This window comes from Thamnophis elegans, chromosome 6 (genome assembly GCF_009769535.1).
Source record: "Thamnophis elegans isolate rThaEle1 chromosome 6, rThaEle1.pri, whole genome shotgun sequence".
NCBI lineage: Eukaryota > Metazoa > Chordata > Lepidosauria > Squamata > Colubridae > Thamnophis > Thamnophis elegans.
The window spans coordinates 14,493,821-14,509,389 of record NC_045546.1 but is presented as its reverse complement, the minus strand read 5'-3'; the positions used below and the strand labels follow the sequence as shown (position 1 = coordinate 14,509,389).

General features: G+C 40.7%; 1 protein-coding gene across 1 annotated transcript in view; it reads right to left on the bottom strand.

Moving 5' to 3' along the window:
* Positions 1-2,886: 2,886 nt before the first annotated feature.
* Positions 2,887-15,569, bottom strand: part of ARHGAP42 (Rho GTPase activating protein 42) — a 176,716-nt gene continuing 164,033 nt past the window's right edge. The window contains 6 exon segments of the mRNA XM_032220054.1: positions 2,887-3,630; positions 4,159-4,238; positions 9,137-9,190; positions 9,285-9,441; positions 11,358-11,741; positions 15,006-15,150. Of these exon segments, the coding sequence (XP_032075945.1) occupies positions 3,542-3,630; positions 4,159-4,238; positions 9,137-9,190; positions 9,285-9,441; positions 11,358-11,741; positions 15,006-15,150 (909 nt within the window). The 3' untranslated portion in view covers positions 2,887-3,541.

Here is a 15,569-nt window from a genome sequence, read left to right as displayed (position 1 = left end):
ACTAAAAGTGTGTCCATATAAAGTAAACAATAAAGGAGAACAAAGAGCTATCAATTTGTAATACCAACACACTTGGGCATAATAATCTGTCCACATATGGAATTTTCTTGAATTTCCCTTCCATGATTGATGTAAGAAGGATATTAACTTGGCCTAATGTTAATGCCATTCTGAATTTAGGATTTATAGTATTGGGTTGGCTTGATTTTTCCAAAAAGACCCTTTTGCAAACATGTTTCTCAGAAGGGTGGTATGGTGGCTCAGCGGTTAAGATGCTGGGCTTGTTGGCTGGAAAGCTGACAGGTTCAAGACCCGAATACCATGTGATGGGTCGAGCTCCCATTACTTACTCCTGCCAACCTGGCAGTTCGAAAGCATGCAAATGTGAGTAGATAAATAGGTACCACTACGGTGGGAAGGTAACAGCACTATTGTTGATGTCATGCTAGCTACATGACCACAGAAATGTCTTCAGACTGCATTGGCTCAATGGCCTTGAAACAGAGATGAGCATTGTATCCTATAGTCAGCAAGAACTAACAAAGTAAAATTCTCATGGACTCCTTAATTTGTACATCTCAGAAGGAGACACTTGCTTGTTTTGTTGCCTTGCATGAACTTTAGAATATGCTTAGTTCCACTAAGCACTGAATTGATTTTCGTTTGTCATTTTCTACAGATTGAGGAGGAAAAATACAAACATTGATTTAAAGGCATGGATTCACATAAACATGGGTCACCTGGATCATCCTGACAAAATAATTTAATCAGCTGTTTTTGTTATTTTACTATTAAGACTGGAGACAGAGATACTTGGGGTTTTTTTTCTGCCTTGCATTAAGCATCTTGAATTAAATTAACCAACCTGGTTCTGAAGCCTAGGGTTGTAGTAGTCTTTTATCACTTGAAATTCCTTGTTCTATGTGCCTTTTTTCCTAAATGATGCACATAAAAGACCAGAAGAATAAGATGTGGTGTCATAAAATGATTCTGAATTTCTTGTTAATTTCAACCCAAGTAAGTAATGTATATAAATGACAGCTTGGCATCTTATAAAAGGAGCACAAGCTCAGTTTTACTGCCTGTAAACTATTTCAGTAACAACATACTATAATCAGAGAAGCTTAACTTTAGTCTGCTATCACAAGTAATGAATTGTCACTACTGCTTATTCAAGATTATTCAAATATATATATACAAATATATGGGCCAGTGCCCCAGCTTAGCTCCACTGTGCATGTGCGCACCTCCCGCATATGTGCACGTGATCCCCGCACGAGCGTGCCCTCCATCCCCCCATGCATGCACATGTGTCTCCTGCATGCGGCCCACGCCCCAGCAGCAACCCAAAAACCAGCTGGCCGGCAGGAGGCACATGTGCACATGCCCGGTGGAGTTGAGCTGGGGAGATGGCTCACCTGCCCATAGAGACAGCTCTGCATGCCACCTGTGGCACATGTACATAGGTTCACCATCACAGCTATAGGTAGACAAAAATGCCAAACCCAGTTTGAACATCTGGCTGACTGTGCAATGGTTAATAATAAAGTCCAGGAATTAACTTCAGCCAAGTACATTCGACGAATTCGCAAGATATTAAAGTCCAAATTGAATGGAGGAAACATCATAAAAGCCATAAAGACCTGGGCTATACCTGTGATTCGGTACTCTGCAGGAATAATTGACTGAACCCAGTTGGAGTTGGACAATTTGGACAGAAAAACAAGGAAGCTTATGACAATAAGTCATACTCTGCACCTAAAAGTGATGTTGACCAATTATATCTACCAAGAGCAGAGGGTGGTCGAGGACTCATACAAATAAAACAAAATGTGGAAGAAGAGAAACACAGCTTGAATGATTACATCCAGAAAAGTGAAGAATCACTTAAGGTTAAAGAAGTAAATAAAGGAGGTCTTTTAAAGACAACTAAGTCAAAAGCTGAATATAAGAAGGAAGTAATTGAGAAGCGAGCTGAAAATTGGAAAAACAAAGCTATGCATAGCCAATACTTGAAAAGTATTGAAGGCAAAGCTGACCAAAAGCTAACTTGGAACTGGTTAAGATCAGGAGCACTGAAAAAAGAAACAGTAGGCTTTATTCTGGCAGCTCAAGAACAAGCCTTAGCCACAAACTGCATGAAGGCAAAAATTCAACATGTTACCACCAACAGCAAATGTCATCTCTGTAATGAGAAAGAAGAGACAGTCGACCACTTGATCAGTGGGTGCAGCAAAATTTCACAAACTGGCTACCTACAATGCCATCACCATGTTGCTAAGATCATTCACTGGAAATTGTGCCAAAAGTTTGGATTTGAGTACAGCAAAAACCACTGGGATCATCAGATTGAGAAGGTTTTAGAGAATGAGAAAGTCAAGATCTTGTGGGACTTCAGAATTTAGACTGACAGGCACTTGGCCCAAAACACACCTGACATAACAATAGTTGAAAAGAAAAAAAGTATGGTTCATTGACATTGCAATACCTGGAGATGCACAAATTGAAGATAAACAGCAAGAAAAAATTACAAAGTACCGGGACTTGCAAATTGAAGTTGAGCGACTGTGGAAAAAGAAATCGTCTGTTGTCCCGATTGTAATTGGAGCCCTTGGAGCAATACCTAAAGGGCTACCTCGCTATTTGGAAATTTTAAATTTATCAGACTTGAACATTCTGATTCTACAAAAAATCACCCTACTTGGAACAGCTTATATCCTCCGACATTACCTTAACAGTTCCTAGATCCTTGGTTGAGACTCGAGCTGTTGAGCTACCAACCAGCCCCAAAGGCTGTGAATCTCACCAAAGATTAACCACGCAATAATAATAATAGCAGCAGCTGATTTATGTAGTTGGCATTCCAATGTATTTTTAGAACAGCAGTGAGATTTTATAAATATAATTTATTAATAATTATAGGATAAAACATAGAAGTGAAGGAAGAAAAACCAAAGACGCACATATACCGCTTTAAAATGCCGTTTGAAACAAAAATATCACTTTGATGAAGTGTTGCTCCAAGTAATGCATTTGTATATCCCTATCAAATGTCCATATTGCTTTTACAAACAGTGACATCTGTGAATATTTATTAACAATTTAAATACAAGCTTTTCTTGAAATGATAGGGACCAACTGAGAATCAGTCACTCAGATTACTATTTTTTTTTTAAAAAAAAAACATATTCATTTTCAGGTGATTTGATTTTGTGCCATAAAGGAAAAAAAATAAAATAAAGTGATTTTTCTCGTTACCAACAGTGGAAGACAGAGAAAGTACCATGTTCAGTTTTAAAACACAGACTGAAACAAAACAACAAAACAAAACAAAACAAACTCCATCCTCTCGACTGTTTTCGTTAAATTCTGTTCTACATAAGCTACATAATCTGCAGTTGCAGAAACAGAAGGGAGTCAACCATACATGGGGATAGCTGGCAGGCTCTCCATATCTGCGTCAGATTAAAAAAAAAATCACAGTGCTTATTGCTTGTTACCATGGATACCATGAAGAAACTGCTGTCCATTATTACTATCACTAGAGAAAGACAACGTAGTTTTCGGGAACAAGTCCTGTTTTGTCTTCATATGTCGCCGTTAGCCACCCGGGCTCCACAGATGGATATACTGTTAAGAAAAAAGGAAAATGTATGACTTACATCGATTATGGTCTTCTCTCATAGACGCAGTTTAATGTTTAACATAAATAATAATAATAATATTTGCATGTCTCCACACACAAGCTTGTGGTGCAGTGGCCTAGAGGTGAAGCTATTGCCTGACAATCAGGGGGCTGTGAGTTTGATCCGAGGTAGAGGCAGACATTTCTCTCTCTGGGCACACTGAGAATATATCTGCTAAAAAAGACTCCGCATTGGTGCCAGGAAGGGCATCTGGCCAGTAAACACTCAGATCCATTCAGTTACCCAGACTCCATTCCACAAGGGGTTATCGGGACGTTAAAAGAGAATGATGATACACACACACGTTCATATTCCCATTATCAGTCACCCTTGGAAAAGTAATATGATGAAGAATAATTGTGCTGCAATAATGAACATACAAGCAACCTTACGGCTCTTTAAAGCTGAACGGAGGTGGTAGAGTTAGTAATGTGATTGCTACGAGGACAATAAAAGCTAATTTGCATCTTACCATTGGAAAACACTGCCCCCTGCGGGAAGCTCAGTTCATGACTGTGTTCAGCCTTACAGGAATACATGGCCTTGGCTTGCCTTGAAAAGAGTAACAACAAACAAACATTGTAGACTAGAAAGGAAAAAGATCTACGAATGGAAGAGCACTCCAGTAGAACAAAATTGCAATATGGGAAATACATCCGTAAATGAAATGTTTCAAACCAACAGGCCCTTTTGCAGTTAACTAAAGTAAGGCACTCTCTAAAACGCGGTGGGACTGACCTACCAAATGTTGTGGCAGGATCCAGCCACCCAGAGTTGCCCTGAGGTAAGATGGGTGGCCAATCAATTTTATGAAAAAAATTAATCCAGTTACAAGTAGTCCTTGACTTACGAGCCTGCCCGTTATGGTCCTACATTGTGACAGTTGTAAAGAGGGTTACTCATGCGATCAATGTAATTTTGAGACCTTTTGTGTGGTGGCCATGGACATTAAGTGAATGTCAACGGTTGTTAAGCAAACCCATGGCTTAACATGCCTCACTATGGTATATTTTTGCACCAAATCAGTAGTAAATGCTGTGTTAAACAAAAATGTCATTCAACTTAGTCACATCACCCTAGGACCCTGCAAACAGGGGTAAATGTGGGCCAGTTGCTGATCACCCAAACTGTGATTGTGTGACCATGGGGGGCATCAACTGGAACTTTAGAACCAGGTCGTAAGTATCTTTGGGGTAGATCCATCATAGTTTTGAACAGTCAATAAGTGACCGGTGGTAAGTCAAATACTATCTGTATTTAGTTATTTTGGTTAAAACCATTCTGTTGGATACTAGTCTGCTTTAATGCATAAAGTATACCATTGTTATAATCAAGTAACAAACACAAGGCAATCAAAACTTTGAGGAAACTCCAGGCCACAGAGTTTTGATTGCCTTGGGTCTGTTACTTGGAAGATTTACTTGAGGTGCAACTAAACCCCTCCAAATACAATACTACATTCCTTTTCATAAATAGGTCCTGTGTTTTAATAATTCTGAAGAAACCCTTGTTTTATTCCCAATGCTACCCAAAAATATTTGTTGGGGATTGCATCTTACAATACAATACAATAGCAAGGTTGGAAGGGACCTTGGAGGTCTTCTAGTCCAACCCTCTGCCTAGGCAGGAAACCCTATACCGTTCCAGACAAATGGCTATCCAACATATTCTTAAAGACTTCCAGTGTTGGGGCATTCACAATTTCTGGAGGCAAGCTTTTCCACTGATTAATTGTTCTAACTGTCAGGGGCATGTCATACACACACTGCATTATGGGTATGGGCATGCATGTACGATGTCACATGCACATGCTTTTGGCATGCGATGACAAAAAGGTTAGCTCTAGATCTGTAAAGATTAGGCTTTCTTTCTTTTTTCTAACCTTCCCACTAACATGCAAAAACATGTTATTTAGTTAAGCCCTTGTACATCCTTTACTTGTACATCCTTTGCTGGAAATGTGCTATACACTTTCTAATAAACAAAGCTCCTGTTAAATATGGATAACACTAAATATAGGCCTGCAATCATCATTGGTGACCTTCTCAGATGGTTTCCGACAAGCAAAGTCAATGGGGGAAGTTGGATTTGCTTAATGATTGCTATGATTCACTTAACTGCAATGATTTGCTTAACAAAAAAAGGGTCATAAAATCAGGCTCACCGAACAACCACTTTGCTTAGCAATGGAAATTCTGGTCCCATTTGTGGTCATAGGTTGAGGACTAGCTGCACTCTGGCCTGGTGTCCCTTAATATATATTGCAACGGGAGCTCCTAGTTTTTTCTAGTCAGAATGGCCAAAGATGTCATCTGAGGATTCTGGGAATTGCACTTCTGGAGATTCCCAATCCAGGCATACTGACAAATGATACTTCCATTTTTCCAAATAAATATTTCCCAAGGTTTTTTCTTACCTACTGTCAGAGTTCCAAGTAACGTACCCATAGAAAACAAAACTCCGAGGCAGGCGAGTTCCTCAAAGAACAGTTCATTGGATACATCATATTGGCACAACTGGTGAAAGCTGACTTGAAATTTCCTGCGGCTTTCACTTGATTAAAAGTAAAAGTTTCCCCTTTCCTCCCAAGTCACTGGTCATGCTTTCGAAATCAAGTGCTGGCCAGTTACTTGGTTACTTGCTCCTCCTCTGGCCAGCCATCTGTGAGAATGTCCTTGGTTCCCACAGGTAAACTTTATTGTTTTGTCTATAGAACCCCATCTAACTATTTCCCATCATTGTGTGGCAACCCTGAAGCCTCCAAGATGGCTTCAGCCAGGTTGACTTCAGGGTTGACACCTACCATGGAGGGTGGTCAAGATGCTCTTCACTCTCATTGCTAATCATCACTATTCACATCTTAGAGGCCCTGAAGTTCCATGCAAAGAACTTATTGTATGCTTCTCTGAAGCTGGGTTGCTTTCTTTCTTTTTTTGCTATAAAGCTGCCAGTAGAAGAGGATGTCAAAATAACATTGCCAACTGCTGCATGTTCCTGAAGAAGATTCTCACTTCTTTTGTGCAAGAGCTCAAACCCTCCAGGACACACAAAGGCACTTGCATTTCTATGAAGTTAATGATTTACTTTGAACCTGGACGACAAACCTTTCTGTTGTCAGGCCTGGAAGCCATCTTTTGCGTTGGGCCTTCAGACCTGCCATATTTAATGCTGTGGGATACTGGGAAGGAGGGATTATATGGAGTGGGATAAATATAGTCAAAATAACATTCCTTTCTCAGAGAGTCAAGGACGTCTTGCTCTGCACCTGGAGGGGGTGTGACTGGGAGGCATCTCCAGTTGGGATGGTGCCTGATTGGACCACATGATGGACATGAAGGTGCTGGGCAGGGACTTGGACTTTCGTTTGGGTGGGGAAAACCTGGAAGCTTTCAGATTCGGGTTTCCCCAGATGTGCCAATATGATATCTCTAATAAAATGGAACTTTGAGGAACCTCAACCCTCGGATTATTCTTTCGTTGGGGGTGTTACTTGGAACCCTGACATCTGTCTGCCTCCATAACCCTCTGTTGGAAGGAATGGACTGGAATTTAGTTTTCCACATTCCAAGGTTTAGTGACTGCTGTCTATGCAACAGATATATTGATGTTCTGCTGGCAACTGTGGTTGGCATCTTCAGAGGCAAGCCTGTTACACAGACCACTGGCAACAAAGTACAGGTAGTCCTCAACTTACAACTATCCACTTAGCAACTGTTTGGAACGACGACCGCCTCAGAAAGGGCAATTTATGGCCTATAAAGCACTTCTGGCCATCGTAAAATGCCAAATTGCCTTCGATGGGGCCCCATGACCATATTTTGAATGTTTGGCAACAAGCTCATATTCATGGTTGTAGCATCCTGAAGATAATGTGACTGTGATTTGTGATATTTTTTTGGTCAGTTTTCTGAAAAGCCCATTTGGCAGAATGGATTCAGAGTTGTGACTCAGAGTGTGATTAGTTTAACGGCCACTTAAAAATGGTAACAAAACCAGATTAGGTCAGAGGAGTGCTTTGATTTATGACTGTCACAAAACCAATACTGATCCTAATTGAGATTATAAGTTGAGGACTATTCTGTACATTTCTAAGACTGGACCTCAGTCAGGTCCTGTGAATTTCTAGGTAGGTTTCCTTGATGGATTAGTTCACTTCCAAGCAACTGTACTGTATTTTAAGTCTGTAGGTTCATTATTCTATGGCATGGATGCAATGGAATCTCTGTATCCCATGTTTTCTGGAAGGCTCAGAAGCATCAGTTCTAATAAGAGTTACTTCTAAATCTCTAGCAATTCCAGCTCCACTGCATGATTTCTCCACTTTTCTTCCCAAGGAGATGAAATTCTGGGGAAACACCTAAAATTCGGTCCCAAAGATGCTTCAAATGTCTTTGAAAGGTCTTCAAAGAAAAGGCTGAGAAACGAAATGTCTTAAAAAACCCAAAATGTCCAGTTGTCTCTTAACAAGAGAGAGAGAGGGGGGGGGGAGGGAGGGAGAGAGAGAGAGAGAGAGAGAGAGAGAGAGAGAGGGAGAGGGACACACACACACACACACACACACACACATACACACATCAGCTGATAAAGGAGGAGAGCCTGTGGCTTAATGGCTAACACAACTGCCTAATATGTAATACAGCACAGGTTCAAATCCCAGTAAGGGTATGGCTAGTTGATGAGAGCTAAATAGCTTGAAATAGATCTATACTAGTCTCCCTTTATTTATTTATCAGCACAAATGCTATATATATATATATATATATATATATATATATATATATATATATATATATATATATATATATATATATATATATATTTCTGAGGTTTTCGCGGGTGTTAGTATGTAAGTCTCTAGTTGTTCGGGTTCTCTCCCGCGTAGAATTGGAGATGTCTTGGCGACGTTTCGACGAAGTCTCATTCGTCATCTTCAGGCGGCTTTAGTACTACTCCTGGAAACACCAAACCTGAAATAGTCTGAAGCCGCCTGAAGATGACGAATAAGACTTCGTCGAAACGTCGCCAAGACATCTCCAATTCTACGCGGGAGAAAACCCGAACAACTAGAGACAGACATACATACATACATACATACATACATACATACATATATATATATAGATAGAGAGGGGGGAGGGGGAGGGGGAGGGATGAGATAGATAGATAGATAGATAGATAGATAGATAGATAGATAGATAGATAGATAGATAGATAGATAGATAGATAGATATAAATATAAAGAGAAATCATCTTTAGGACAACCATGACCTGGATGACTGAGAATCTCCAGATTTTTTTCAACTCTTAATACTCTGTTACTGCTAGCTAATAACGTAAGGACTGATTTTCTCCCAGCATTATATAGTATCTGCATTTCAAAAGAAGCTGCAACTTAGAAGTAAAATATGACAATATTCAAAGGGACAGCTATTATTATAGTTAAGACCTACCTAGCCTGCTTCGCTGAGCAACCACTTTCAAACAGCTGGGCTCTTGCTGCTACCCTGAAATATAGGAAATAATTCCATGATTACCAATAGTTTCCAATTTCTTTCCAATGTAAGAAATTTAAGCAAGTGAAAATGTGGACAAACTTACACAGACCCTGGTCTCTGGTAGCCATTACTCGATGCTGTATCCAATCGTAATCTTCTGCACATTTTTGGAGGCAAATCTGGATTTTCTAGCATCTTTGGTACTTCCTTGGTGTCCAAGGAAGCTAAACTTTGCAAGGAGCTTCTGCAGCTTTTGTTACCTAAATAACAAAGTATTACATGATATTAACTTGAATGTCTCCTAGTTTGGTGTTCAATGCAGGTAATCCTTGGCTTATGCTCCCAATTGAGCCCAAAGTTTCTATTGCTACGTAAGGCAGTTGTTAAATGCATTTTATCCCATCTTACGATCTTTCTTGCCACAGTTGTTAGGTGAATCACTGCAATTGTGAAGCTAGTAACACGGTTGTGAAGGGATTCCAGCTTCTCCATTGACTTTGCTTATTCAAAGATGCAAAAGGTGACCTTTGGACACTGCAACAGTCATAAATACATGCCAGTTGCCAAGCATCCAAATTTTGATCATGTGACAATGGGGAGGCTGGAATGGTTGTAAGTGTGAAAAACAATAATAATCAAGGTTGGATATAGATAGATGATAGATAAATAAACAGGTAGGTAGGTAGGTAGGTAGGTAGGTAGGTAGGTAGGTAGGTAGGTAGATAGATAGATAGATAGATAGATAGATAGATAGATAGATAGATAGATAGATAGATAGATAGATAGATAGATAGATAGATAGATAGATAGATAGATAGAGGTATACTAGTTGACTCTTTGGATGTAATATTCTCATTATTTCCTGAAAGACCATGATGTGTGAATAATAACTGATTTAATGTGAAGGTAAAGTTATAGCGGTGTGTTAAATACTTCTTTAGCCTATTATTGAGTTCCAAATATTTGCTTGGTTATATCCTATTATATACATTTATGGCTTTCCACAATCCTTATTGTGAATGCAAAATAGGCCTGTCAGCAATTTTTTCTCCCAGTCATATATTTGAAATTAGCAATAGGAGCACATTTATTGTAAACATGGTAAAACAACCAACTTATCTCATCTATTTTCTCTCTAAAAATGTATAGAAATTGCAGAGTTTTTAGATCATTGGCAAAATAATCCCATCATTTTAACATCATCTCACGGCAACATCTTGTGGATGCCTGCTTTGGGTTATTTACGCTTTTATATGGCTTTATATTCATACCAACTAACTCTTGGGGTGGGGTGGGGAATGTAAAAATAAATGAAAGAAAAATTACAACCACTACTATGAAACAACATTAAAACTTAATAAAATAAAACAGCAATGAGAATTGAAATCTTACATACCTTGTCATTAAGTTCTATAATAATTTTTGAAATACCTCCCAAATACTAAATTTGCAAGCACTGCATTGTTTTAGCATTTAATAAAAACCCTTTCTGTTTCATATATTTGTCATCCCAGGTAGTAAAAACTCAATATTACGTGTCTCATTGTCTTTAAGCATAGCCAGCAAATATTCCCAATTTTATGCTCTCTCATTCATTCATTCATTCATTCATTCATTCATTCAATATGTCTTTCATCTTGCTGACCAAGTTAAGGTAAAAGGTAAAGGTTCCTCTTGCACCCATGTGCTAGTCGTTCTCGACTCTAAGGGGCCGTACTCATCTCTGTTTCAAAGCCAAAGAGTCAGCGCTGTCCAAAGACGTCTCCATGGTCATGTGGCTGGCATAACTAAACGCCGAAGGCCATGGTGGTTCCTATTTCTCTACTCGCATTTTTACATGCTTTTGAACTGCTAGGTTGGCAGAAGCTGGGACAAGTAACGGGAGCTCACTCCATTACGCGGCACTAGGGATTTGAACCTCTAAACTGTCGACCTTTCTGATCAACAAGCTGAGTGTCTTAGCCACCGCGTCCCTTTTGCCACTAAGCATAGCCAGCAACTATTCCCAATTTTATGCTCATTGATTGATTGATTCATTTAATTTATATGCCATCTATCTTGCTGAGCAAGATACCAATATTATGTAATTGCAATGTTGAAATATACATGAAAATAGATACATTCAAACTATTAATTAACTTATTGACAGTAAAGCAATGGATCATTCAAAGATTACCTTCTGCAGAAGGGATAGACCTTAAAGACAAAGCTGATGACCTCTTCACTCCAGAGAGAATGTACAACCCCCTTTTGGTTGGGTCTCCTGGTGAAGTCACATTGTCTTGTCCAGTAACAGAGGTGACACTTTGACTGTCAGATTCCACATCTGTTTTTGCTGCATCCTCCTTTGAGGAGGATTCAGGACTGGTGGTCCAAAGCCCTGGATTTTTAGGTCCATTGGAAGATGGGGACGATGATGCAATCCACGGAACCACCCCAGATTTTTCCCTGGACTGAGAAGACGCAGGTTTCGTAGTGCTGTTCTGTTCTGAAGAATGAGAGGACAGGGATTCTATGCTGCCCATAGGAGTGCTGTCTGGGCTGCTACTGTAGGAATCACCTGGAAGGTAGAAAAGTTAAGAGAAAGGGATGAAAACAATAAATGGCACTCCTCAAATTTAGCCAGCACTGATGATGTTACTTGGATTGGTAATGAAATGTCAGCTCAGAGAGCATCAAGGTATTCTGACCTAGGCTCCCTAAGGGCATGCAGCAAACTCCTTGTCCTGACAAAAACCTCTTCTATTAATTTATTGTGAATTCTGCTCATTCACATCCTGCAAAGTCTTTCAAGGGAGGATTTACAGTCACAGACCTTATCTGGCTTGGAGACCTGTCAGGCCGATATCTGTAAAACCTGGCAAGGAGTGGAGAGTCACGAACCAATTAAGCGAACTAATTGTCTCCTGCAAACTCTACTCCCCTTTCACTCCTCTTTTATTTCCTCTGGGAGGGGCCATTCATCATCCACCTGTGGCCTTACTCCCAAGTCGACCCCTGTTCTTTAGCTCTTCCCTTCGTCTGGCAACTCTGCGTATGCGCACACTGGGAACAGGCTCCAGCTGTTCGTCTGCCTCAATGATGTCTAGCTTTGAAGGCAGCTGATAACTGGCATACGGCCCTGGCCCCCTCTCTGCCTCCAACACAGAGCCCTCATTAGAGCCTTCCCCAGACTCCAGGACTGGCCCATGTTCCTCCCCAACCTCCTCACTGTCCGAATCTGCTGCCAGCTCCACTGGTCACTGGCAGGCCACAACACAAGGACCCCACATTTCTCAAATTTCTTTGCTTTCAGCTGGGAGGAAAACAACACTAGCTGCAAGGGCTTCTGCAATCCTCTGCCAACTAAGACAGAACTCGGGAGAGTTCTGTTTTTGCTGGCAGAGGGTTACAGGAGGCCACCACAGCAAAAAACAGAGCTTGGGAGCCTGTTTTCGCTGGCAGAGTGCTTGGGCCACCACAGGTGCCCTGGACACAAGTGATGTCAAGCTCGCCATGCCCACCTCGTCCCCCCGAGGTCAAACACAACCCTGATGCAGCCCTCAATGAAATCAAGTTTGACACCCCTGGGCTATATGATCTGTAAGAATGCAGTATTGCAGGTTAATTCACTGCTCATTCCAGAAATTCGATTCTGACCAGCTCAAGGTCGACTCAGCCTTCCATCCATCCGAGGTCAGTAAAATGAGGACCCAGATTGTTGGGGGCTGTAAACTGCTTAGAGAGGACTGTAAAGCACTATGAAGCGATATATAAGTCTAAATACTAATGCTAGTACTGGTACTTTATGCCAGACGAAGCTCCCAAAGTCAAAAAATGTCTCCTTGGAGCTTTCAATAGTCAATTGAACGAATCTAGACAAGCATCAGAATATTTGAAATCCTATTTTTCAAGTCTTTTGTAAATCAAACCACTGGAATTTGATGTTACAAATGGCTAAAAGAAACATTTGCCCTTCATATACCAGTGTAATTAAATTGCTCTTGAGCACTTATTTTACATTTATATATACAGATAATCCGCGACTTACGACCCCAATGGAGCCCAAAAGTTTTGTTGCTAAGTGAGACATTTGTTGAGCCTTGCCCCATTTTATGACTTTTTGTCCCTCAGTTGTTCAGTGAACTACTGCAGTTGATGAGTTAGTAACCCAGTTGTTAAGTGAATCTGGCTTCCCCCTTTGACTTTGTTTGTCGAAAGGTGGCAAAAGGGGGTCACATGACCCCCAGGACACTGCAACCATCATAAATATGAGTCAGTTGCTAAGTGTCTGAATTTTGATCACGTGTCCAAGGGGATGCTGCAACGGTCGTAAGTGTGAAACATGGTCATAAGTCACTTTCCTCAGTGCCATTGTAACTTCAAACAGTCACTAAACCAACTGTTGAAAGTCAAGGACTATCTGTATTGGGATTTTTCCATCATGAAGCACAGAGCAATATAAATAAACTTCCAGGAAGTATTTTGGTCAGATAATTATTAAACCCCAAAATTGCATCATGCGCCTTTGGATCATACCCTGTGATCCCTCCTATATCTTTGGTTGAGTTGGAAAGATTCTGTTTGTGTACAATTAAGACAGCTAATTCTGCCTCAGCATATCTAGATTTTCTTGGGGGGTGGGGAGGTTATAAAAAAACAGTGAAACATTTTAGATGAAACAAAGGAACAAGAAATATATAAAAGTTCCAATGTAAATTCTATATATAAAAATGTGTCTGTCTGTCTGTGTGTCTGTCTGTGTGTCTGTCTGTGTGGTGGGATTCAGCCAGTTCGCACCTATTCTGGAGAATCAATTGTTGGAAGAAATCTTTTTTTTTGCTTTTTCCACTTTACAGGGCTAATCCTGTAAAGAAGGCAGGAAAAAAACATTCTGGTGTTGTTTCTAGCCTAATCTTTATTGCCCTGCTTACAGAAACTTCCTCTCGGGTTAACCCTTATTACATTGTAATAGCTAAAGTGAAGTGCCCATCGATCTGAGTGACATTGAGTTGGCCATGCCCACCCACTCACATGACCACAGAGCCACGCTTACTCAGCTGGCCATTAGGGCAGAGAACCAGTTGTTGAATTATTTGAATCCCACCATTGGTGTGTGTGTGTGTGTGTGTGTGTGTGTGTGTGCGTGCATGCAGCATGTTCCAGCATATATCTGGAACGCCTTGAGCAATTTCAATCAAACATTGATACACAGGTGACTTACTCTCTGGAAACAAATACTGTGGGGGGTAAGACACCCCTAACACCCCTCGGGGTGTGTGTTCTGTTAAGATACAGCCTGTTGTGCCTTAAATGGCTTCTACTGTACTGCCGTAAAATGGATTCTACTGTACACCACAGTGGAGTTGCCATGGTAACGGCATCAGAGTACTCTACAAGGGGGCTCCTTCTGGTAAAGGGGACAATCCAACATTCGAAATTATGCTTCTGGGGGCACAGGGAAAATGTTTTTAACTAATTTAATTGTTGCCGAAATCAGGGCTCAGGGAGAAGTTGCTCTTGCCATCGCCTCTTCAGGAACTGCGGCGATGTTAATGGAAGGAGGGAGGACAGCCGATTGCACACTTACATTGCCACTTGACATCGCCATTCCTATCTAATACAGGAATGTAATAAGTAAATATCCCATATCAGCTAGTGAGATATAAATATGTTAAATAAGAAAAGCCCAAAGGAAAAATTGCAGATACCTGGGTACCATCTGAATGGCATAAAATGCTCAGCAGAGAAGCAGCCCTCGTGCTCAGAGCAATACAATTATTACCACCCGTTTATAATCAACTGTGAGAAACCAGAAAGTGCTAATAGAATCAAATGCACTTACTATCTGGATCCGCTAGACATGGAGTATATCGTCCTTTGGGCTTGCGAGTACCTGTGGAGAGACAGATTGCTCTTGTCCTTCTTGAGCTTGATCTGGATTGAGGCTGCCGAAGAGGAATATTGGGATCTGGGGCCGTGTGGAATATCTATCAATAAAAGCAAACATCCATATTGTTGAGAATCTTTGGCAATGCTTGCATTTGCTCAGGCTGAGAGATTGTGAGCCATCTGCTTGCAGCAGAAGTTTTTCTGTACAATTTGAGTATCACATTAAATTCTGCAATATAATCTAACAATTGCAGAATAATAGAATGAGAGAGTTGGAAGGGACCTTGGAGGTCTTCTAAGTCCTATACCTGTGATGGCGAACCTATGGCACATGTGCCAGAGGTGGCACTTAGAATCCTCTCTGTAGGCACGTGCACCATCGCCAGCTGTTCTTCTGGTTTCCAGCATTTCTTCTGGACCACCTGGTCTTCATGAGTGCCAGAGGGCAAAAAAATGGCAGAAAACAAGCATGCATGTGCTGGCCAGCTGGTCTTTGAGTTTCTGGGGTCCGATGTGT